The sequence below is a fragment of the Sorex fumeus genome, unplaced genomic scaffold (assembly GCF_029834395.1).
Source record: "Sorex fumeus unplaced genomic scaffold, SorFum_2.1 ptg000097l, whole genome shotgun sequence".
Lineage (NCBI taxonomy): Eukaryota > Metazoa > Chordata > Mammalia > Eulipotyphla > Soricidae > Sorex > Sorex fumeus.
Window position 1 is genome coordinate 915,001 of NW_026606154.1, and position 26,877 is coordinate 941,877.

General features: G+C 43.3%; 1 protein-coding gene across 1 annotated transcript in view; it reads right to left on the reverse strand.

Moving 5' to 3' along the window:
- The window catches only part of DOCK2 (dedicator of cytokinesis 2), a 394,798-nt gene that overhangs the window by 228,652 nt on the left and 139,269 nt on the right, over positions 1-26,877 (reverse strand). The window contains exon 26 of the mRNA XM_056133087.1: positions 10,533-10,678. Within this exon, the coding sequence (XP_055989062.1) occupies positions 10,533-10,678 (146 nt within the window). The remainder of the gene's footprint in view (positions 1-10,532; positions 10,679-26,877) is intronic.

Consider the following 26,877-nt stretch of genomic DNA (forward strand, 5'->3'; position numbering starts at 1 on the left):
ATGATTCACTTCAGGATACAATGTGGAATTTAGTTCTTAGATTTTCTAAGCCCCCTCCAACCTATGATGGAGCCTCTACTTTTCCTTGTCTTTGATAACTCTAAATTCTGAGAGTACTGGTTGAGCAGTACTTTGTAGACTAAGCCCTCAACCGGGACAGTTGAGTGCTTTCTCATTACGAGCTCAAGGTTGTACATTTTAAACAAGGTAAGTGGCATTGCGGCCATCTCAGGTTTAGCTGTGATTTCTGGTGATGTGCTGTTGCCTTCCATCATTTTGCCAAGGGCTACCTGCCAGATTTCTCCACTGCGTCGGTATTCTTTTCCTTGTGTCTTTACACTGCACACGTCCCATTTCTCATCACACCTCTGCTCATTACCTTTGGTACCTATCCATGGTTCTGCCTTATAACAATGATGACTAAGGAGTTTTGCCTAGTCAAAAATGAGCTCGTATCAGTCTTTAAATCCTCTTTTAGGGACTACTGCCCAAACTGCTTGAGGTGGAAGGTAACAAATTCCCTGTCTGACTTATTCCCTATCAAACCATAGTGGCATGAACTGGATACTAGTTAGACACAGTAAATTCATGGCACCTGAGTCAGTCTCCCATGCTCACCTATCATGCAAGAAAGCAGAGCTCCCAGCTGGCAAACTTCTAAGACCTTAAAATTCTCAACACAACTAGGAGAGAGTTCAGTGTAACCCATATGAATTATTATGAGGAATGAAACATAGTTCTATATCCCTGATCTAGGCTGAATGTCTTAAAATCACTCTATCCCCAGAACATCCTTATTTTGACTGTCCCATGAGGTCCCTCACTTTGTGGCAGATCCAGGCCACTCGGAGAAGAGGAGCACACAGCAGCTCCCTTGGGCTTTTGCCTTTCTTTCTTGTTTGCAGCAACTCCTTTGGGCCACGCAGCAGGGTGCGGACCAACTTTTATCAGTCGGCCCTCCAGGATCTGAGAGATGAGTGTCTGTCCATTCTGTACAAATATTCTGCCACAGTGACATCACTAAATACAAACAGGGAAGAGTTGGGTAGCGACAGAGCAAAAATAATATTCCCAACATTGAGACATGGTAGTTGTAAATAACCTCAGACATATGGCTAAGAGTTAAATGAGTGACTAATTGGGGAGTGATGAGTGAATTTTGAGTTCTGCGTGTACCTTTGATCTTACTATGGCTTATTTAACTGTGGATTTTTTATATCAAATTTTAAACTAGCAACTATTCAACAAATACCACAAAGTTGACACTGAGTCCTCATGAGTTGACGTGAGGCAGCTCCATAGAGTGGTTATCTAGAGCCCAGAAGTTCAGAGACACCCCCCAGAGGAATCCATGAAAAAGCAGCGTGACAGTTCTCTCCAATCCGTCCAGGAAGCCTCATGAGGTCCAGATGCCCTGCAGGGGATGGCTTTGCTCCAGCAGCATCTGCTGCTTCTTGGCAAACCTCCCAGGGAGCCTACAAGGGTGCCCGAGCATCTGGCTGCCACCAGGGCCTGTTAAGAGCTGCCTTCAGTACCAGTCGTGTTACTGGGTCCTTCCCAGGCTTGGTATCCTTCTCCCAAGAGGCCACGTGCACCTGTCCTTTTCTTTAAAGCTTCACAAGGATGTTGCAGAAGCTACCAGAAGAGGGATACAGCGAGGCAAAAAGGAAGGCCACAGTCCTGACGCTGGACGAGGTGCCAGGTCCAGTCCTGGATATCTTCACAGATGTTCTTGGTTACAAGTAACTCCTGACTCACCTGGGAAAGCAGCAGTCCCGATTCTACCATGAGATCACAAGCCATCCCAAGGTCGCCCATCTGTGACCTCGGCAAATACTCTGGTGCATGTGAGAAGCACTCGAAACGTTTGGAGGGTAGACACATGATTTTAGCTGGACCCCAAAGTAGTGCTCTTAACTCCATGAGGAAAACGATGCAGGTAAAAGTACTCTTAAATGCTGGGTGTGGTATGAGCTGTGGTAGCAGTACGGTTTGGAAAAGATGTTTTTGGGGGTGAGTAGAAGTGACTCCCTCCAGAGTTGGCCTTGTACTAATTACTGACCTCCATGCCAACTTGCCTCACTCTAGGACTTGGCTTCCTCACTCTTATAAAGAGGGGAAGAAGGCCTACCTTTCGTGTGATGGCTAGAAATAAACAGCTATAATGCATGAGGAATCGTTTCATAAAAGTGCTCCTTGAGAAACTTCTCTGTATTATTGTCTATGGAAATGCAATGGCCACCAGGGCACAGCGTGGAAGCAGAGGAAGGATGTGGAGTAAAAAGAAAATGGTCTTGAAGAGAGTGGAAGGTACAAGCATCTCATCTGTTTCAAGTTTTAAGTTTGGGGCTTAATTAGCTGTTCTGTTTGAAATGTATCATGGACAAAGGAATTCCAGCAAGTCTGTCTCTGCGTTTCATTTCAAATATGAAGGAGCAGATCAGTGGGAAGAAAATCCTACTGCTTGGCAAGTATATTGATTCCCACGAATGGAAGGGTAACACGAACGCGCAGGAGAAGCTTCCCTTCAGCCCTGCATCCGGCAGCATGCTCAAGGTCAGCAGAGGGTCCAGAACTCAGGGGAGCAGGGCAGGGCACCCAAACACAGGCCTGCAGGAATCCACTTCTTTCCCATAGGGCGAGTGATCCAGATAATCTCCTGTGCAGGTCATAGTCCGTTCCCTATCCATCAGGGTCCTAAAAATACCGACACTCTTTTGCTGTTAATATCTGATCCACTTTTTGTTGTCTGTTTGGGGGCCACACCCAGCAGTGCTTAGGGGTTATTTCTGGCTCTGTGCTCAAGAATTACCCCTGGCTGTGCTCATGGGACCCTTTGGGATGCCGGTGATGGAACTCAGGTTGGCCATGTGTAAGGCAAGTGCCCTATCTACTTTACTATCTCTCTGGCCCACATGTCTGATCCACTTGAAGGGCCGGTCTCGTGTCACTCTTGTATATATACAAGCAAGTGTGTGTATATTTCTAAAAAAAAAAGCAGGTAGCCCAAATCACACAGGCATATTCAACCTTTTTTAGACCTTGCTCATAGTGATGTGGGCAGGCAGGCAGATAGGGAAGGCTCCCTCCCCAGGCAGTGGCAGTAAATTTCCTGGGAAGTAGTATCTTGAAGTCAAAAAGGCCAATCTTGCAGAAAACAGGAACTAAGGCCTGATAAGACCCTCAGCTGGTGCCAGCAATGGATCCTGAGGAGGTTGGACATACCCTAGTACAGAGCTCCAGCAGGAACATAAAAAAGGCCCTCCCGTTGATCGTCGATTTGCTCGAGCGGGCCCAGTAACGTCTCCATTGGAGACTTTGTTGTTACTGTGTCTGGCATATCGAATACTCTCGGTAGCTTGCCGGGCTCTCCGAGAGGGGCGGAGGAATCGAACTCGGGTCGGCCATGTTGGCCGCTTGTAAGGCGAACGCCCTACCCGCTGTACTATCGCTCCAGCCCTGCAGGAACATAAAGGCCAGGAAAGAAATTTCAAATAAGGCCGTCACCATTCCCAACCCTACCCCCCTAGTCTATCTCCTTAGCTTTGGACTTTGACATAGGTAGAAACCCCACATAGGGGCAGGCTGGAGAAACCCTATAAAGACCACCTTGAACAAAGGAAGTACTGGCACATGCTGCCCGAGACCCTGTGCTGCTTGAGCCCATGTGGCCAAGCCCATGTGCCGCCCGCATGTCCCCTCTTGAGATGTGGACTTTCATGCTTTCATGCCTAATGCTGGGGTGTGTAGGGGCTCTCTCCGCCCTTGGAGAAGCCCAGATTTTCTCTTGAGCACGTTACTCTCCACTCTCCCACTTCCCCTCCTTCCCCTCAAAACCTCCAAACAAAAACTGTAATTTTATTGCTCGTCTACTCCTGAAATTCCTTTCTGCAAGGCAAGACAAGAACCCAGTAACCCTGGGTCCCAGGTGGCAAAGGCGGATCGGGAGAAAGTGACTGTCTTTCTCCTCCCTGTTTCACATAAGCCACCTGTGGGCCCCACTGACATCGAGAGCAGGTAGGAGAATTAGGAAACTATGGGCAAGATATATGTCTAAGACATAAGTAAGTAAGGCACTCCCGTTGATCATCGATTTGCTCGAGTGGGCCCAGTAACGTCTCCATTGGAGACTTTGTTGTTACTGTGTCTGACATATCGAATACGTCACGGGGAGCTTGCCAGGCTCTGCCGTGCGGGCGAGATCCTCTCGGTAGCTTGTCAGGCTCTCCGAGAGGGCAGAGGAATCAAACTCGGGTCGGCCATGTTGGCTGCGTGCAAGGCAAATGCCCTACTGATAAAACATCCATAAACACGCAGAGAGAGAGAGAGAGAGAGAGAAAGAGAGAGAGAGAGAGAGAGAGAGAGAGAGAGAGAGAGAGAGATCTTCCACATCCCAATGAAGGTGAAGTGTCATAAAGTGATATAATTAATTCCACTCCGGCATCTGAAATCTATGGCAGGCAAAGAAGAGAATACCCTCCCGACACTCAGATCTGAAGAACCAAGGGAGAACTTAAGCCCTGCCATTGATCTGAGCAAGTCACATTCATTCAATTATGCAGCCTGCAGGTTGATCTCTAGGACGTGGAAGAGTATTAAGAGGAGGCCTTTGTGGGGCACTTGCCCTGCAAGTGACTGACCGGGGCTGGATCTCCTGCATCCCATATGGTCCTGACAACTGGCAGGAGTAACCCCTGCCAGTGTCATGGGGTATGCCTTCCCCTCAAAAATAAAAAAGCGGGGTGGGGTGAGGAGAGAAAAGGCCTTCTTCAGATGCTGGAGAAAGACAGTAGGGGAGGAATGGGGCCAGGCAGGGCAGGGAGCCTCTGCTCTGTAAAGTCAGGGGAGCAAGGGAGCCTTTCAGAACTTCTGTGCTCAGAACCTGGCGGGTGGTGGGGGGTGGGGGGGTGGTGGTCACACCCAACCAAACGCCACACGAGTGCTGCAATATCCTTATCAGTCTGCACACAAGGTTAGAGAAACAACAGAGAAGGAAGTCTGGTTTGTCTGGGAATGGGGAAGAGAGGCAAAGGATAAGAGAAGTATGGTCTGCGTTCAGTCTACAAAAAAGCATATGATATTCCTTGCATAGAAAGGATGATGGGACTGACAAGATTACAGGCAACTGAAAATGCAGGAGCAAAATTCTTCCCTACTGGTGTCTAAGCTGGTGAATAAAAATGTCAGAAATCCCAAGTCATCCATGACTAAGAGATCCTTGATTAAGGCCCCTGCCCCCCACCCCCCACCCAGGTTTCTTCAAAGAGTTCAAAAGAAAAAAAGGAAAAATATCCCAAGCTTTCCTTCCCTCCACAAGATCTGGGTGGATACATCCCACACCACTTGCCTCCTCTGAATTAGGAGTCTTCTCAGTTACTTTGTGATTGCCTAAGCAGGATTCAAAACCATGACTCCTTTTTCTGTTAGAATGAAACATGAAAACGAAAAACTTGTTTTAAGAAGGGGGGAAAAAAAAACAACTTCCCTAGGATCTGGCGCAAAATTGAATTTTATGAGTTACTCAGAATCCAGGAAGGCACAGAAAGAAGCAGTGTGAAACCACCTTTCAAAGTAACCAGAGTTGACAACTAAACTTGCTCAGCGTGGGGGAGAAAGGGAGTTAATAGAGGCAGAAGTCAAGCCTTTCATCCTTCACCTCAGCCTGTCCCTTTCTTATGCTAAATGCAACTCGGGCAAGGCTGGTTGTGGGGATTTAACACTATCATTAAAAAAACATGGGCACCCAGGCTAAGGTGACATCTCCCCCTGACTCATAAGCCACCCAGGGTTACAATGAATAGGCTAATAAGGGAAAAACATAGCTTCCTCAGGCCAGGCCTGCTGTGCTGGGCTGTAATTATCCAAACAAAGACACTGAATTGAAGGCGAGTGTCCTTTGCCATCCCCCAAACACACTTCCACCCCGCCCCCACCAAAGGAAGCCTGGCATCCGGCACTGCCACTGCTGGCATCCCGCACTGCCACTGCCACACGCAGGTTCTACCCCCGGGCAGTGGTTCGGGCAGGGCAGATGAACACAGTCTGAGCTCGGGGTGGGAAGATAGGTTGTCCCCTGGTGCCCTCAAAGAGCCTGAGAGAAATAGACAGCACTGCTGTTATCAGCAGGGAGGATCCAAACAACCCGAAGAAAAATCCAGAACATTTACCTGGGGAGCCTGTTGCATTTTTCTTCCAATTCTGAGAAGCTATTGCCTGCAGAACCCCTACTGCATATCCGATGGGCTGGGACTTCACAGCCAGGTCTCTGCACAGGCTGTGTACCCACTACTGCACAAAAATGAATGTTGGAGACAAGTGCATGTGGTGGAAGATTCTGCCATTTCACGATTTATTAAGTGCCATCTTGGTAAAATGCTAGACTTTGTAGACTGGAAAAGCTCTTTAATTAAGGATGTAGAGGACTGAGGATGAGCCCCACTGTTCTTCCGTTTCCAGTGAATGCCAAAAATTGGGGGGAAAAATTTGGTCACATTTGAATAGGGTCTCTTGAAGTAGAGTCCCTCCCTGGATGGGTTGGAATGCCCTGGGAATTTGCTAGAAAGTGAATGATGAGGCCCCAGGCTGCAGACCTACTGGTCAGAGGCCTGGTTAACAACTCCACTCAGAGACATGCTCAGTTTAAGATGTGCCCGAGAGCAGTGATCCTGCAACCCAGCTGCTCACTTCATCACTGGGTGAACTTTTCCCCACCCCCGACCAATACAGATAGGGGAGGTGGTTAGGCAGAGTTGCTCTCCACGAGCACCTCAGGAGACCTACAGGTGTAGTCGAATTAAAAGTTGAGTGATTCAGATGAGATATTTTGGGCTTCTGATTTTCCAACTAAGTTCAAAGCAATAATGACTACTAAATGAATCTCCTTTTTAAAAACAAACAAACAAAAAAAGCATTTGTTCTGGCTGAGTAATGTTCCATTGTGTATATACCATAGTTTCTTTATCCAGCCATCTGTTCTTGGACATTTGGGCTATTTCAATATTTTGGCTCTTTGACCACTGGAGTGCAGATGCCTTTTCTTCACCGTGCTTGTTGGCCCGGGGGATGTATCTCCAGCAGTGGGAATGCTGGTCAATGGAATATTTCTCTGCTGTAAGTAAAGATGAAGTCATGCAATTTGCTGCAATATGGATGAATCTGAAGCGTGTCACCGTGAGTGAAAACAGTCAGGGAGAGAGAGGAAATGACTTCAGAATGACTTCTGGGACAAAAAAGAAACGTCATAGGCGAATATTGATGCAGGTAAGGCAGAACCAACAGCGGCCCGTCTCTGTGTTCGTTCATGATTCCCATGTTCTTCAATATTTTCAAGGATGAAAATATTGAATAATAAAGATGCCCATACTTGGAGTTGGAAAGAAGAAAAGTTTATTGGAAAGTAGTTAAGAAAAGGAGCTTCCCAGGTGGGGAGGAACTTAGTACAGGATTAAATTAAAAGTGAGTATTCTGTGTAGGCCTTTTTAAAGGAAAGGCCCTTTGCATTTCTGATCAACTGACAAGTCTTACAAAGAATTCAGGGACCTTACAAGGCGGTTTGAGTGTTAGTGGCCATCTGTTTCATATATTGCCCATAATCTTAGTCTCCTTGTGAGCCTAAGCTCTAGGGCAGAATTTTATGATGAACATTCCCATCAGCTGTTAGGATATTTCTGAAGACAAGATAGATCACCCTTCAGGCCTCTACAGAGCCTGTTCACAAACTTTTCTTTGCTCTTTGGTTTACTGCCCCTTTCTCATAAAAAATACTCAAAAGCACACCCCTGGAAACTAACCTTCTTTGAGAAGCAACAAGAAGCAGACCCCAGTTGCACCCAAGACCGTTACTGCCTCGCTGATAGTTCTAGCATCCTGAACAGGAGGTACCACCATTTTGGGAAACACTTTGAACTGTAAAACATTCTGAAGGATAGACAGCAAAGACTGAACCCAGTTAAAAAGTGGTTAGTGAGTGAGTTTATGAAATAATACTATAAAAAATAATAATAATAATAATATACCACAGAAAGAATTCTGGGAAGTCAAGCTTTGAGGAATTATATTTACTCTATCTGAGAGGCAACCGTATGAATAGGAAGAAAATGCAAGTGAAAAGATAATATTTTTCTATTCCCAATGCCTACGGTTACATAGATGTCAAAGTAGAGAAACGTCGATTTGAATTCTAATCCTGCCATTTATTTTTGGTCTGGCCTTGAACATTAGGTCCATGAACTTCGATGTTTTCACCTTTAAAATGGGAATAATAATCCTTGGCAGCAATCAGGGTAAACAGAGAAAACAAGGATTGCATTTAGCATAGTATCTAGTAAAAAGTAAATAAAGTAACAGTGTGATCATTATTATTCACCCTTGAACATCCAAATAAAGCTTCATTTTGTGACCCTTGTTAAAAATGCTTACACACTAAAAAAATGCTTATACACTGAAAAAAAAATATTGCTTACAACAGTCACATACTCAAAATCTTTTTGCAGCACAGCATTTCCAGTACACATCTAGATTATCTAGATTTCAGAAGTCTAATTATGATACCATCATTTGTTGATAAGTCTGTAAATATTTTCCTTAGGAAAGATCCATGCCTATGTTTTCATACCTGGGACATAGATGCATTTATGAATGGTTGAATAAGAGATTGACACATGTTACTGCATTTGCCTTGTAAAGAAATAAGTAGTTTTATTAGGATATTTTGCTCGAGCGGGCCCAGTAACGTCTCCCTTGGAGACTTTGTTGTTACTGTGTCTGGCATATCGAATACTCTCGGTAGCTATTAGGATATAAGGATGGAAAGGTAGAGAAAGAAGCACAAAAAGTAAACTGATAATAATGGTTGACTACGGGTCTATGACAGTAAAAGAACATAACTTTGCAGGATTTTCTAATTATAGTCTATCTTAGACACAGTTCATTCAAAAACCCTTTTTCAAAGACATTTCAGAGGAAGAGGAAAAATGAGGAAGGAAGGAATGTTCACACAATGACTTAGAAAATTTATTTGCTGTCTGGGTCTACACAGTCCTATAAAACTAGCCTCTCAGAGCCAGAGAAATACGTCAGTAAGCTCAGTACATGTTCTGCATGCAGTAGGCCCAGGCTTGATCCCTGACATCTTTTAAATATGACTAGAAGCAAACCCTGAGCACCAACCTGGTAGCAAGCCCCTGAGGACTGCTGGGTGTATCCCCAATATCACCAAAGAGACACTCACAAAAGCTACTCCTGGGACTGGAGAGACTATTCCAGGCTGGAGTACAGTGTTGCTTGTAGGAGGCCATAGATTTGATCCCTGACACTGCATCTTCCCCTGAGCATAGCCAGAAGCAAACCCCAAGCATTGAGCTGCATTGAGCAGAGTAGCTTCTGAATAGTGCTGGTATAGCCCCCAAACTGAAGTATATTAAATTAATCTAGCATAAAATAAAACTAGCCTGTCTACGACAAAGATAGCATCAGGTATAATTCAAGGGGTAATTCAAAGCTGCCTAAGGAAGCTAAGTCAAATCAAGAACCTTCCTCTTCCCCTGCTAAAGAATTCTGGGCCTGGAGAGCATAAGATAGGCGCTAAGTATCCCTGGCACCACATGGTCCCCTGAGCACCACCTGGTGTGACCCTAGAGGCCTTCAAGCACTGCTGGGGTTTCCCGGGTAATCTCTGGCACCACACAGCCCGAGCAGCACCAGATCCTTGTGCCCTCACATTGAACCACTACCACTGGCTGGCTAAAACTTACTGAGAGGGGCCCCTATGCCTTATGACTTCCACTTGGGAGGTTTCTGAAAAATAATAAATAAATAAATTCTACACCTATTATTACCATCATTGTTACCCAGTTTTTACCTTTACCAACACTCCATCTTCCTCCCATCTTCTTCAGATTTTGCCCTTTGGAAGCCTTTTACTAACTCCCTTCTTGGTTCCATCTCTGCTTAATCTCCGAGTGATCTTTGCCAACAAATAATGGCTTCACTGCTATAGCTATCTCCCTCCCACCATCCTTCCCATCCCATCCACGCCTTAGCCTATCTGTAGAGTCTAGACCTGGCCACTCTGCTCCTCTAGGAAGAAAGCTAACCTTCCCCCAGCCCCCTCCTGCCCCTTTTAACCATCACAAGCAATAACTAAGGGAACAAACCCAAGTAAATGGGCTAAGCAAGCAGATTAAGGTTGTTTTAGCCAGGCAGATATGGAAAAGTCCCCCTCCAGCCTTTGCAAATCAGGTCATTAGTCAATGGACAAGTTATCTTAAAAGTCTGCAATATTTCTGTGACTACATCCCAGAAAGCACATCTAAGAAGAAATATGGTAACCCAAACGCTCCATGTTAAACTCCAGTTCCCAAGTCATCTTTCACAGTGATGGGGATTAGTCATTGGGAAAGGAGACCTGCTGAGCAAGCCATTGACTTTTATCTTTAGACTACAACTGCTATTCATCAGCATCAATATTTTAGCATCTAATCAACTCAGCTCTCGTCTGAGTCCAGGACATCTATATCATCTTGAGGACTCACCGCATCCTGACAGCTGAGGACCTCCAAGATGCTGTTGAGTAGTTCGACACAGTATCTCTTCTCCTGAACCTGGTGCTGCATCTCGTCCTGTTCCAGCAGTTCCTTCAGTTCCTTGGTGATGACAGGAAGTAGGATGTCTCTGCATTCTGGAAAAAAGGCAGTGCAGAGAGAAATTGGAGCTTCCTCAATTCTAATTCTTTTCTTTCTTCTTTTAAGATAATTTTTCATTACACAAATAATTCACAAACATGTTCTCTTTGTGAAAAAATTTAAATATTGAAGATCAAGTTAAGATTTCCTTAGCACAGTATTCACAATTCTGCACCCTTCCCAAGGTTACTCCACAGAGGCAACCAATAACTTTATATATGTATTTGTATGTTTATTTTCATATAATTACATGTTATAATGGGCTGGAGCTATAGCACAGTGGTAGGGCGTTTGCCTTGTGCGCAGCCAGCCCAACTGAGCCGGGTTCAATTCCTCCGCCCCTCTGGGAGAGCCCAGCAAGCTACCGAGATATCTCGCCCACACAGCAAAGCCTGGCAAGCTACCCGTGACGTATTCAATATGCCAAACACAGTAACAACAAGTCTCAAAATGGAGACGTTACTGGGCCCGCTTGAGTAAATCGATGGACAGCGGGAGGAAAGTGACAAAGTGACATGTTTTAACATTATATAAACACATGTATTATATACAAATGTATACAAGTATGTGTCACTTTGATTTTTGCTTTTCATTTAAGTCATATCAAGCTGTGACAAATCTTATATGTATTTAAAATAAACAGAGAGTACAAAATACACCTGTATTTTTTGGTCTTTGTTTGCTTTTTATAAGAACTATACACATCGTTGATTTTTTTTCACATACCAAGATTTCTTGAAACTCTTTCTTATGTTATTAAATAATAAAATAAAATAAAGGCCCTCCCATTGATCGTCGATTTGCTCGAGCGGGCCCAGTAACGTCTCCATTGGAGACTTTGTTGTTACTGTGTCTGGCATATCGAATACTCTCGGTAGCTTGCCGGGCTCTCCGAGAGGGGCGGAGGAATCGAACTCGGGTCAGCCATGTTGGCCGCTTGTAAGGCGAACGCCCTACCCGCTGTGCTATCGCTCCAGCCCAAATTCCTGGAAAATTCCAAGATCCTATACAGCTATATTTCTATATTACTCTTTAAAATGACACAACTTGAAGGACCAAAAAAATAGTTTCACAATCTCCCCACTCAGATATCTTGACCAAAATAGGGATCATAAACACCAGGATTTCATCTTCATTCAGTACAATAACTATAAATTAAGCATCTTTGATATGGAAGGAACTGTATTTCTAAACACAAAGATAAGAGGTGGTTCTCACCCCACTGAAATCTCACCCCATTAAAATCTGACTAGTGGAGGAGACAGGTAACAGAAAACAAAAGCAATGGCATGGCAGAGAAAGAAATAAAGGTGAAAAGGAGAAAAGAATATCTCTTATAATGTCAACCTTACAGTTATACTCAGATCCTATTACAAAGATACAAATCAAAAGGAAAGGGTCATTTTGAGATTTTAGATACAAATGATCATCTGCTTGGAAGCTGCTAGATTTTAAGTTCTATTTCAACTGAACTACGTTAATAGATTCTTATGAAAGGGTCTTGGTACTAAGCTCTATCCTTGAAAGTATTTAAATGAAAGTGGCAAGCTACTGAGATTATCCCGCCAGCATGGCAGAGCCTGGCAAGCTACCCATGGTGTACTCAATACGCCAAAAACAGTAACAACAAGTCTCACAATGGAGATGTTACTGGTGCCCACTCGAGCAAATCGATGAACAATGGGAGGACAGTGCTACAGTGCTATTCAGTTAGTCAGACAAAGAGCTGAACTGAATGATGGTTTAGTCTCCACCCAAAATTCTATAATTCCATAAATGTAGAGTCACAGGAAATAGTAGAGGGAGGATGTATTTTTAGATAGAAATGTGCATTGCTCACCAGGCTTCAGGTTGTGGGAGCACAGATCCCTCTCCGGAAGTATCAGTGTTTTATCAATCTGAAAGTCTTATACTTTACAGATTATCAAAATCAACATCACCAGAAAATGAAGTCTTTGAATGCCAAGAATCAGCAAGATTTTAGCCGAGAAAGCCATTAATAACTTGGCCTGTTTTTCAGAAAGTACTTTGTCTTCTACTTAACCACAATTTCTCAGAAAGTCTGGCTCCTCTGTTTAGAGATGAAATAATTTTTCTTATTTGTAATTGGACCTATGAAATTATATTAGCCTGCAAAGCTTCAGGAAGCCATCTTTCTAAATTGTGACTTGACTGTCAAGCAAATAAACACAAATGGTTTAAAACAAGTATTATTGAGTCCGAAATCAATCTTTAGAGACAGAAGCAATGTGTATCAGGGACCAGGGTACCAAACACCTGACAAAGGCAGGGGCGTGGTGAAAAGTTCAAAACATAATTCAACCAGTCATGTTCCTGTAGCATCCAAGTTATTTCTTTATCTTACCAGTTCTTGCACTCTGTGGCTACTATCTTGGCCTGCTTTCCTCCAGACAGGAGTGAGATTCTTATCAAGACAGAAATAAAGCCAAGACCCAAAGGTGAGGAGACAAGACAGAACTGCAAAGCGTTCTAAACATGAATAGCCTCGAGTAGCTGGGATATGTTATCATCCCTTCAAGGGTTAGTGATACTAACAGTTGAAGGTCAATAAGCCAGGTAGATACACCCCAACCTAGAACCAAGGGACAATCAGAAGGTCTTTAGATATAATACAAATAAAATGACCGCTATAGATACACCCCAACCTAGAACCAAGGGATAATCAGAAGAGGTCTTTAGATATAATACAAATAAAACGACGGCTCACAAAGAGCTTGAGAACCTTCTGGAACCCTTCAATGGTGAGGACGTCTAAACCCAAGCCAGTAGTCTTTTCGAGGTGCTCACTTGTATAGTATATGGGGTTACCCTAGTTCCTTTCTGTCTCTCTTTTTCTTTATATTTCTGTTTTTGTTGCCCCATTTCTAAGCTTGCCTGTGGCAGCCTTCACTGGTAATTTCACTCCACTCATAGCCAGTTCTATACTTTGTCACTAGCGTGGGTTAATCGACTCTTCACTCCTGTTCGATTTTTCAGGAGCTTTAAGGTGAAACTCATTCTGCTTTGGCTAGGATCCTATTTACTGGAAGGCAGAGTCAGCTCAGCTCTAGCCTCATGGGACCAGTGAGGAACTTGTGGCTGCCATGGCCCTCCCTGCCCTTTCCCTGGGCTCTTTTAGCAAGCAGGAAAACTTGCGGAAACCCCACGTCCTCTTGAGACCCGGCAGAGTTGTGTTCAGTTGCTTTGGCTCGGCTCAGCGTGGGGAGCATCTGCGAGATGTCAGAGGCCACCCAGTTCAATCAACGAGGCACGGAGGAGGACCTCCACAGACACAATTCCGCTCTGACAGGTAACAATTTGTTCTCCCAACCTCCTCCTCCAGCCAGTGTGTCAGGAAGCAAAGTCATTCCACCCACAGGGAAATCAATAACTACCCACAAACTTCATATTCCAGATCAGATTACAAGCCTTTTACAACTCTACTAGCATTTCCCCCAATGCATTCTTCAGCCGCTCCTCATGATTCACTTTCCTCACCTCTCCAAAAACTATGTCTAATTACAGAATCCAGAGTCATCACTCACTCTCTCTCCAGCCTGCCTCCACGATGATGTACATCTCCACTTTATGAACCCTGAGGGCCGGAATATGTCTCCTCAGCTAAACAAACACAGCCTATTTAGAGATTTCAGAACTCAGCAACTGTAAACATTCTCTTCAGGTATCTTAGAGGGGTAAAAAAAATATAATTAGGCAGTAAATCCTAAAGAAGAACGGTGTTTCCAAAACTTTATTCCAGAAACCCACTTAAAGTCCAAACCTAGCTATTTCCTTTACTATATGTTCTTTATTTTTAATGACACGATGCTAAAACCATAATAATATGTCCTATAATAAGGTAGTGGTTGCCATTCAGAGTCACAGTGATGACAGAAAGGATGAATTGCCATATAAATATTAGAGATTTTGAGAGGATATAAGCATATTTGTATCCCACCAAAGTCACCCTGATTAGAAACACAATTTGCTAGCTCTGTCTATACACATCAGATAGGTAGATAAAACTTTTGATTTGGGGGTTGGGGGGTGGGGGAAGACACCCGGCAGTTTTCAGAGCTTACACCTGGCTCTGTACTCAGAAGTCAATCCTGGTGGAACTCAGGGGACAGTGTGGAGTTAAACTTGGGTCAGACAGGTGTAAATGTCTTACCTGCTGTACTGTCCTTCCAGTTCAATGTCTACACATATTATTATCCTTAAGTACATGAATACATGTCACAGGTAGTATTCTCATGAAACTTCATTCTAGTGGGGTTTGAGAAACAATAAACAGAGGGTAGGGTATTTGCCCTGCATGCAGCCAACCTGATTTCAGTCCTTGTATCCCATTTGGTCCCCCAAATTGCTGAGTGCAGAGCCGGGAGTAACCCCTGAGCATTGCCAGGTGTGGCCCCCAAACAAAACGAAAACAGAATCAGAAACAATATAAGGCAATAATAATGTTCTCCCTGGGTTCTCCCGAGTAGACTCTGAGATGAGATTTGTGTGAAAACATTCTAGAAAACACTGAAAGGGGAGCAGGGGCATAAAGAGAAGGCTGCCAGGGTCATGTGCTAAAGCAAGCAAGGATTGCAGAGTGCTCTGGAGATGGGGTGAGGCAACTGAAGCTGGCAATCCCAGGGATGAACCTCACGGGCACTCGGGGGCTCCCATCCACAGGCAAAGTGGGTCCTGAGCTGAGGGCAGCCCTCGGGTGCAGCTGGCTGCTGCGAGGGGAAGTCCTCCTGGAGCTACCGTGCAGACAACCATTACAGTTTGCAGGAGCTGGGGAGAGGGACTGGAAGAGAGTCCTGAGAGCTAGTGCTACAACCAAAGTGCCCAGGGCCAGAGTAACCAGGTCATGTGGAACAGGGCAGGCCCTTGCACCAGGGGCAATCCCGAAGGGCTCTGAAATGGAGACAATATAAGGCAATAATAATGTTCTGTAGTTGAAACCTGCGGGGAGAGTCCAGGGGGCCTTGGAAGGAGCACTGCCACAGAGGGACGGCCTGAAATGACCTGATGTGGAAATTTAGCTAATTTTTCAGACAATAAGAAATTTCCTCCCAGGGTTATTGGAAATGGGAAGATACCAGATAACAAACTCGGGGAGTTGTGCTGGGGCCAGGTCTGATATGGCCGAGAAACCCAAGCCAAAGGATTTGATAACTGGGTGGAGATAGATATATTTGGGTTCCTATTTTCCATAGGAAGTAGGAGTGAAAGACAGTCCTAGAGAGAGAAGGCAATTGAACAGGGGTGCATCTGTTTACTTGCTGCTTTTTTTTCCCTGGTAGTGAATAGAGATTTAGCATTCATTGACCCCTCACCCTCTACCTGGTATTATCTCCATGAAGAAATCTATCATCATGGCTATTTTATGGATGAGGAAAGCTCAAAGAAGTTGAGTAGTTTGTCTAAGATCCAACAGCTAGTTCTGTGGCAGGGCTAGGGTCAACACCCAGGAAATGTGAATTCCAGAATTCACGTTCCCTTCTACTAAGCTATCCTGCCTCCTTACTGTAACTAGAGTGGCGAGAAGATAAAATCTGGAATTGTTTGCTGCAGGAGAGACAGACAGAAGTGCACAGGCTTGGGCCATGGTTTTCAAGCAAGGGTGACATCTCACTGGTGAATTAGACGTACTAATTCAAGTGTGTAAGCATATACATTTTGAACATTTCCAAAGAAAAGCAGTAGAATCATTTCCGGGTTAACGAATTCTGATCTAATCATGGAGGCCTTTTCACTGCCTCCACTCGTAAGTAATGAAAGGCTCCCTCAGCACTTCTCCAACAGTGTGAAGAGGCGGCAGAGATGGCCTTTCATTCCTTCTGAAAGCTATTAGGGCATTACTGACTTTTCTGACAGGTGCCGTGAGCTTTCAGCAGCCCTCAGCACACTTCCCCAGATTATTGAAACTGCCACAGCTGACCGGCTTCCTCCCTGCCAACTCTGTCATTAAACCATAACCCAGCTCCATAGAAAGTGCTTCTAGGAAAATAATGGTACAATATGGCCAAGTGAATCGAGACCCCCAAATTTGGTTCATTCCCTACTGTTTAGATGAGCGTTGCTCGGCCAGTGAGGAGACGGCCTCCCCTACCCCCTCGACCCAGCTAATGGAAGGAGCAGCAACTGAAATGCTGGGGCTGAACCCAGGGACCTCTGTGCTGGATAATCTGGGCAGTCTTGAAAGGAGGACTCCTGTCAAAGTGATATGCTCCATTTTCGATCACATAAGAGGAGAAATGAGTCAAGGCAGCTTTTTGATGGAGGACAGCTGTGTCTATTTCCTCTGCCCCGATTTTGGTTCAAAACAGTCGACACTCTTTGTTTTTTCGTTGTTGTTGTTTCTTTTTAATTTTACTGAATCACCATGAGATAGTTACAGGCTTTCATGCTTGGGTTACAATCACACAATGATCAAACACCCATCCCTCCACCAGTGCACATTCCCCACCACCAATATCCATCTGCCTCCGTGGCAGACATGATTCCCCATAAACTCTCTCTACTTTTGGGCATTATGGTTTGCAATACAGACCCTGAGAGGTTATCATTTGACACTCTTTGGACACCTTCTATCCTAGCCAGCACTACACACATCCCTCTCTTCAGTCCTGACGCCCAGAATCCCTGAATGCCTTCACCCCTGTTCTGCTGCCTCAGGAGACTCACAATTCCTGAGCTCCATGAAGTTCCTTTTCTACTGAACCAGGAATTCCTTCGCCACTACCTCATTCTCGGCTACTCTGTTCTGTGGTCCTATCTCAAATAGGGTTTTCTCAGCAGAGGATGCCATTACGAAACATTATAATAAATGACAGAAGCATCTCGTTTAGCAATGTAATGGGAGTGAAAGGGAGTGGAAGAGAGAAATATCAAGTAGGAGAGATGTGTAATAGAAATTGATTTCCTGTTGGGTTCTGGACATCATACTGGGAGTTGATTTAATGCTTGTCCGAGATGTCATGTGCATCTCCTAGTCCCACTTTTATAGATGAGCAAATAGGAACCCCCAGCTGTTTGTCCCGGGGTGCTTGCCTCACTCGTGAGCGAGAATGGACTGAAGAACTGGCTCTGGCATCACGCACAGTCGTGTGCATGCAATCATTCCCTCCAGCTGCAGCCTGCGGGCCCAGGCAGCCAGCCTTTGAGTGTGTGAAACCCCCCCCCCCCCCCCCCCGCCACGCTGGCCTTCAACAGAAAACACAAGAGCCCATTCGCTTGGTTTGTTAAGTGGCTGGTTGTTGGGTTTTGACTTAGAATGAGACCACTCCGAGAGGAATAAAAACCCAAGTGCCACAGCCCCAGAATCCTGGAAATAAACAATGAATGCTTTTAGTCTTTAGGCCCATCACTCACCTCCTTCATTTAAAATACTGAACCATTTATTTAAGTACCATTATTTAAGTGGTTAAGCTCAGTGGGTCAGCAAAGGTCAATCTAGACCTTCAGACTGTTTGGTGCCCTCTCTCTCCTCAGCAGACTGTAAGAGAGATAGCGAATCTCAATCAAGGCATGCCTTCTCCCTTCCCAAGCCCAATGTTGATCAGAGTATGATGCTAACAAGTGTCAGATCAAGGGTTCTTTGCTGATCCCAGTCAGAGAAGGAATCCTGTTCAATTCTCTCATTCTACTCTGAGCTCAGTGCTCAAAATCAGAGTTCTATTTTGCATTATATATTCATTGGCTGGAACTGGAGGAGGGAGGCTTGAGGAAGACAAGGTGGTGTGTCTTCATCGCTGTCTTTGAGTAACCACCTAGTAAATCTTCCCTCTTTTCTGAATGACAGAGAAGCCTTGAGGAAGTGCACAAAACTTTGGAGTCAAGGGCGAGGTCTGTATCCCAGCCTTACTCCTGCCAGGCTATGTGAGCTTGGAAGGTCATTTTACTGACCATCCTATTTTCTGTCACTGACACTGTCCTCCCATTGTTCATCAATTTGCTCGAGCAGGCCCAGTAATGTCTCCATTGTGAGACTTTGTTGTGACTGTGTTTGTCATATCGAATACGTCATGGGGAGCTTGCCAGGCTTTGCCGTGCGGGCGAGATACTCTCGGTAGCTTGCCAGGTTCTCCGAGAGGGGTGGAGGAATTGAACTCAGGTTGCATGTTGGCTGCGTGCAAGGCAAACGCCCTACCTGCTGTGCTATTGCTCCAGCCCCATCCTATTTTAATGGGAATGAAAATGTCTACTTCATTAGAGAGTCAAATAAAATACTATGTAAGTTCAGTTGTCATTCTTAAGTGTGATGAGGTGTGAGGATCTGATGCAAAGCCAAAAAAGTTTTTTGGGCCCAGGGTAGATAAGGCTGAAACTTCAGTTCTTCAGCTACTGCCAACTTACACACTTGACAAAACGCCTGGTCCAGGCATGCTGGAATGAAATGGATTCGAAGCTATTATGAGCATCATTCAAACAAAGTGCACTTTTGTCTGAAATACCAAACTCACAGAATTGAGTTTCAAGAGGCAGGTATAAATTGAGATGATTGGGATCTATGCTGCTGATCTTTGTGTTCTCTTTTGTATGTGGATAGACTGAGGAGAGCTCAAGCAAGCTTTCTCTGAACATCCTTTCACACTTCTGTTTGCAACTTCGAATAATAATGCCACTTACCAGCAATCCACAAGCTGCTCTTAACAACCCTATATCTCTCATCGCCATCACAAAACTTTCAAACACCAAAAAGAACAAAAAAACAGCAGCAATGTTTTGGATCAATATGAGCAGCCAGCATTCCAGTTCTGAGAAAGGCGCACATTAAAATTCTCTTGTTTACATTTTAAGGCTAACAGAGGAGCCCTTCATTTCAGAGAATTAAATGAGAAAATTCTCCTGGATTCAAGCATTAGCAAAATGGAATGGTTGTGTAATTGTTTCCAATCATCATCTGATTTTCTCCTTCCCTCACCTTCCCCATAACAGTACCCATAAAGGAGAGCGCATTGGGGTCCACACATTTAAAATCTAGAATGGCTTATTACAAAGGGAAAACAAAGAACTAGAATATATTTCAAACAAACCAAAGAATTGGAAACAAACTTCAAAGAGGAAGGGTTTGGAGAAAATCATTCCATTCCCCCCTCCCCCTTATAAATAAAAATGGAAATGAGAAGACTTTCTCCTGACCTAGTTTTCTTTTCTAAAGCACTCAGCCACCAAGGTGCAGAACAGGAATAGCCTGGGGAAGGGGGTGGTTGGTTGGGACTTTGGCCTCTTTCATTTCTCCATTTATGCCTCAGAACCTAGGCAAGTCCTCCTTGGAATGTCCAAAGCAAATGAGTGATTTAAGAAATGAATCGCACAATTAGGGTTAACAGTTAAAAGAAGATCAAAGAGATCCTGTTTGGACTCCAGTCAACGGAGAAGAAATGAGGAAGCGTGTGGAGAAAGGAGGGAGTCAGGAGAATAAATATCAGTCTGAGACGTGTAATAAGCTTTCTGTACAAAGGGAGGACAAATAAGGTCCTTACCCGTGGGGCAGTCCGGGTGCAATAAAGAAAAGATTCAGTCTATTGAAGGGAACAGTATTAAAAAAAAAACATACAGTGAAAGACAATGTGTTTCCCTTCACGTTCAATTTGTTGGTGAGTCTCAAACTGTATATCTGTGAAACTGACATTCATCTTGTGTTTGATACATGATGTGCTGGTTATATTTATTATTGGTCCTACATGCCCCTTTTCTATGCTACCTTACACCAACAAGAAAATGAGAAGAGAGAATATGATATGCTAATGCAAAAGGGAACAGTAGAGCTCCAGCGGTGGTTCTTCGCTGGTGTAAGAGACTGCCAGGCAGTCAGGACAGGAAATGAGGCAAGTTCAAGACTCTGCTGATGGCTCTGATGGCTGAGGTAGAAGAGAACTGATTGTCTTTTTGTTGATTGTTTTTGCAAGAAACAGCTTTCTCTGGCATTACTCTTGCATAAAAAAGTTTCAGATTAAGTATCAATGTTCCACATTTAGGAAAGAAGAGCTGCTGACACCGATTTGTGGAATTTTAATGCTGAAAAGACTCTGTGAACATGTGATGACACAGGAACACATCCTATATGACAAGGGACACCTCTCATACGATACATGAAAACAGTGCAGGAGAGCACATAGCTATGTTCCTCTCCTTATACGGCACCTTCCTTTATTTTCCATGTGAACAAATGCTTATCGAGTGCTGGCAAATGACACGCATCATATGTGGTGTGACAGGACCAGGATGCTTAAGGCAAAGATAGACAAAGTGGTCAGATCAGATACAAATATGAAAAAATTCATAGGTTCCCTGTGTTGAAATGGGAAAAAATGAGGCACAAATATGATTTGGGCCAGCTCGGAATGACTGGCAGAAAAATACTGGAAGAGACAAAGTTTTCATGAACAGAACAGGAACAATTTTGCTAATGTTGAGTTTGACTACCAGCAAGATATTCAAGTGGAGACATCGGAGGGATCGCTAGCTAAATGCACCTGAAAATGATCTCGAACAAATGGGTAAGTCTAAAATCAGCAGCATGAAAAAGGAAGAAAGAAAGAAAATAAAATTAACAGTATGAAAAATACATTTGAACGCAGTCATCTCGCTCAAAGAATTGGTAACAGGAGATTATAAGGCTCTTAACAGAGAGTGGCTCATTAAGGTTTATTTGGTAATGATTATGACTACCATGATGAAATAAAAAGAAAAAGGAGGGGAAGGAGGATACAGGAAACAAGGAAAAGAAGAAAGAGCTATACTGAGAAAGAAAATGAGCAACGACTGGGGTGTGAGTGCGCTTGACTAGGGAGACAAGAATATTACAAGTTGGAACAAGGGGCTTGGAAGCATGGAGGAATTTCCACTTGAAATATTTAATTCATCACAAGGATAAAGTTCAGATAACCCACTTCCTGCATCCCTCACCGCCCCTCCCCCCCAAGGACCTGCCTGCTCAAACACCGTGCCCTGCCTCCTAAACCAGGACAAGGCAGAGTGATAAACTGGGCTGTGAAGAAAAATGGTAAGAAAGTCAGCCACTAAGGAGGCTCCATTCTCATCACTCTGAGGCATGTAAGAAGTTGTGATAACTATGTAGTCAATAGTGCAGCACAGTGTGGAGTTCAGGGCATGGGATCTCAGACACATTTTGTGTGCCCTTGGGCAAGTCACTTAATCTCTCTTTTTGTTTCTTACCTGTAAGGTAGAAATAAAGAAAGCATCTCCCTTCACATGACTGTGAAAAATAAGTCAGAAATATGGGATGAAACCCAGGTCAGCCCTTCTGCAAGGCAAGTGCCCTACCCACTGTACTATCTCTTTAGCCTCCGAAAGTACCACTCTTGGCAGTGGTAAGCCGACAGAAGTGTGAGCTAGTATTATTAGATTGAACTTATCCATATGTAATGGGTAATGAAAATATGCTCTATTTTGACCTAAGCTGCTGGTTATGGAGATAATAAATAGATAACAAAAATTTTTCATAAGGCCATATACTTAATGTCTGTGCATGGCACTATATGTAAGCCTGAAATATTGAACACAGTGAGACTTGGGTAAGTGAAGCAAACTACCCAAGGAATTGCACGGGGACTCGGATTCCCAAACATTCAGACTCTGGAGCCTGTGTTCCTGAAGAACGAGTGGCATCTTGGGCCCAGTGAAAGGCAGCAAGACAGCAGGCAGTGTCCAAACATCAGCAAGAAACACAGCTCCACCCCTCAACCTGGAGTGTCTCCGACATCAAGGGAATGCAGCTCTCCCATCCCTCCTCCCGCACCTACCCTCTTCTCATTTGGGTTCAGTTCCCATTGTTGTGCTATCAAAACCACCTCCCTGCCACATAACCTGACTGCGGATGAAATCCACACATCCCTCAAGGAAACACCTGGCAGAGAACTGGCAGTGATTAAGGACTGAAGGAAACACCCCTTATTTCACAAGGATCAAAGATACCCTTCTACTATCTCCAGTGCCCTCATTCTGAGGATGCACATAGCTCTTGCCAAGACAAAAAGTAGCAGCCAGAGAAGAGTGAGTGATTATAATTTATGAGGTGCTGTAGAAATTAATTTCGTATGCCTCCTCCATTAGCAGTGTGTCTGAATTAACTTTAATATGCACGTTATCATGTTAATCTTGGATACTAAAAAAGAATGCATCATCATTAACCTTCTTAGCCCTGAATTTAGCAATGCAGTCCTTTTCCTTAGCCTTAACGGAGGTAGCAGCATTTCTTGGCACCTCAGTCCCCTACCTATCTGTATGCATTGCCACAAGTCACCGTGGAAAATCTCTGCTGATTCAGAAGCCCATTTTTCAAACATTTGACTCTAACTGCCCATAAGTCACCAGAAGTTGACTCCACCTTCCTTTTATTTTTTTCTCCCTAGATTCCTCTAAATGAGAATAAATTTTCCATTCAAAGAGCTGAAACCACAAAAAAACACCTAATGGTTGGGAGAAGAAGGCCCACGGCATGGGGGGACTCGGAGAATTCTTTGTGCTTTTCATGAATGGGAACTCATGCCGGCCTAAAAGAACTGTTCTTCAGCACTCCAGGACCTCTCCAGGGTGATCCCGTTAGAGGTAAGCAAGAATTTTGGCATCAGGATACAGGAAAACAAATCAGGCGATTCTAGAAGATTAGCGGTTAAAGATAATGAGAAAAATCATCCCAATAGTATAACCTAATATATCTTTCTTCTCATGTAATCTCCTGATATTGCTAAGTTTACCGGCAAAAGGAAAGTGTGGAAACTTCTATATTTCTTCTGGATAAATACTTGTAATATGCATACTCCATTCATTCTATATTGTCTAGTTCTTAAAACATGATAACAATGGGAAAATGTTTGATAAATTGCATTTTATCAACTTTTTCTTTCACTCACACTCTATACTTGAAGAGAAAGATAATCAGAGGCTAAAAACTGTCATAGAAATAAGGAAAATATAAGAATAAGATTTAATAGGATCTTAAAATTAAATATCAATCCCTGAAAAATATAAAAGCAGTTTCTCTTCTTAACAAATGCAAATGGCATATATTTTTACAATTTAACAAAAATATTTACATACATAAATTAAGTTGTTTACCAGTTCAACTTTTTTGGCTACCAGGAAAGCTACCAATAACAAGATTATCAACCCATCTGAGTTTATCTCTGGTGCATGGGTAGTTTTATGTTTTCCTTTTAAGTCTAATCATTGTTTTTATGGGTGTATATAAAGAAGACATGATGTGAATAAGAAGGAAACTAGAATTTAGTCACATCGATCCTTAGAGGGCACAGAGAATTCTCAGGGACAGAATAAATCATTTTACAGATTTTCTTTAACCATCATTTTCGCCAGTGGAAGACCTACCAACTACATCTCATAATTCACTGACCGAAGTCTTGTTTAACATTTTTTATAACATGGATTAATTCTAATCTGCTTACATTCTATTTTAAAAGAAAAAAAGCTACTTCAAATGGAAAACCAGTATCCTTTTGTCATAGAAGGAGAGTAAGCATAGCAATGAAAACTATTCAGACCACACACTCTCACTGAGGTGTAAGAGAAGCATGAGCCTGAAGTTTGCACTCTTATGAAAGGACATTTAGTGAAAAATGATTACAGACGAACAGTAAAGCTATACAATTCTTGAGATAAGCAGCAAAATTGAAAGGGAGTTGAAAGAAAGTGATCTGCTCCATGATACAGTCCTTTCCCAAGGCATACCTAAAACTAACCTTCGGTCAAAGGAAATAATTTTTCATATAAGGTACATATTCGAACACTGGGAAACATAAATAAGAAGAAAGAAGGCAGAATCAAGCTTTCTGACTTTTAAGCCCATCTGTGCCATTAAATTGAGGTCAGACATGGGCGCTTCACATCCCATCGTGGTCCAATTTCCACAACTGTAAAGTCAGGAGGCTGGAATAGACAATCGTTCCGAGGAAACACTCAACTCCACATGTTTAGGCTTTTTTAGACTTTTAAATGCATCCTCATCATCCAAAGCATGTGGTTGTTAATTGCATTTATCTTGCTATCTGAAGGTCTTACTGGGAACAGCAAAGGGTTGAAAACATCAGCTACTTTGAGGCAACAGAGTCTTTTGAAGCTGTTGTGCTGGAAAAAAATCGATAAAATCGACTGCAATCCAGGCACAACAGAATCTGACTGTCCAGGATATATGCCTGGGCTTCCCTAGGCTTAGGAAGCTAGGGGGTAAAACACTGTCTTAAATTAGCCTTACAAGCCGTCACCTGATCACTTGCCTGAGTCAAGTGGTAGATTATATCAGGTGAGTAATACAGGGTACTGATCCAAACTATATGTCTTATCTTTTGTTATCTATGAGGAAAGTAGACTGAGAAGGAAAAAAAATCGAACAAAAAACCCCTAATAGATCAGTAATTAAAAGCCAGTAAGTAACTGTAAACTTGCTCATCTGCAAGATCTGGGGCAGTTAAGCAAGTTTCTTCATCTGCAACAGAATGACAACAACCTACTTTGTGGGGTTTCTAGAAGAAATTATAAAAATAACTATTACCATAACTACAGTAGTATATATACATATATAATCTTTCTCACATAGTTTCCCCCCACAACCTTGTTATTCTGAAAAATATATATATTTAAATAGCACTTTATTTTTATTGTTCTACATTGGTTTAACTCCAAACTGGTAATAATGAAAATTCATTAATGAATAATTTATAGACATAATAATTAGGCTTATATTAATTTTTAGTACCATCTAAGGATCATGCTAAGTTTTACTTAGTAGTTACATCAACCCCACTACTATCCCCATTGAAACTTATGACCAGAGAAATTTCAAAGGGTGTCATGAGAGCCAAGTGGTGTGAGTGCCAGACTTAAGGATCACTTCCCAAGGAATGGCTTAACTTCTCCAAGTCAGTAGCTGACAGAAGAAAAAGAAGAGAATATGCAACAAAATAACTAACCCCATGTCATCATGTCATATCTACAAAACTCAACAAATCTTTGACATTAAGATAATCTAAGAAGTGCCCTTTATACATCTGGTGCCAAAGTCAAAATCATTTAAAAAAAAAAAAAGTTATACCTAAATCTAGTTTTATAAGTTGAGAAAGATTAAATGTTCACAGTGCTAAAGTTTTGGTATTTCTATCTTAAATGGTCTTGTTTGTTGTTCTGTAAACAATAATAAAAAAAGAGCACCAAAAAATCTAGCTCTCTCTTCTGATAGCTCACGGAACTTTTGCTTATATTTCAAACACAAAATATTCATCCTAAATTTTCCTTGGAAAAGGTCACCATATTTTTGCCATCTTTGTCTTTTCAAAGTGGCTACTCAGTGCTTTGTTTACAGCAAAGGATCAATAAACAGGTATTGAATTGAGAAACCTGTTCTGAATGTAGACTCTTTTCATTAAATAGGTGACACATCTATTCTGTATGGAATTTGAGATGGCAGCGAGTCAGTTAAAGAGAAAAGTTTAGATGTGAAAACTAAGACTTAAGACTAAATTAGATTGAAACCAGGGGTTGCGAGCACAGAGGTGGGATTCAGCCCTGAGAGGGGATGACCACTGTCCCCCTCCACAAGAGAGAATGGTTAGAGTGAACAAGAATGCAAACTACACATTCAGTCCTGAAGAACTGAGTTTGTCCTTTTCTCTGTGTGTCCCTCATTTTTCTATTGTCATTTTTTTGGTTTTGAGCCAACGATGCTCAGGGGTCACTCCTGGCTCTGCACTCAGGAATTACTCCTGGTAGTCCTTGGAGTACCATACTGGATGCTGGGGATGCAATGCAAGTGCCTTATCTGCTGTATTATTGCTCCAGCTCCCTGTGTCCTACACTTCTGAACCCTGGAGGGGCCGTTTTGAGGAGGTCCCCCAGCCCCAAGAGACTATGGAGAGCTGAATAGTATTCTCCCCTAGGCTGGCCAGAGAGGGAGGCTGGGGCACCTGGTCAGATTTAGGCCCAACACTGCCAGAAACCTGGCCACCTAGTTGCCAGAGCTGCTCCCTGCCCGTGGAATCCCGCCCTACAAGCCCCAGGTTTATCCTCTTGCATGTGACTCAGGTCTGCTGATGAGTCGGGAAAAGGGAACGAGACTTCGTTTGCTCCGAGAGCTATTTTCTCCTCCTCTGATGGAATGAGAACACAAGTCATTCTGCTGCTCACAGAAAGGTTCGACCATCTAGCAAGATCTGTGACATGC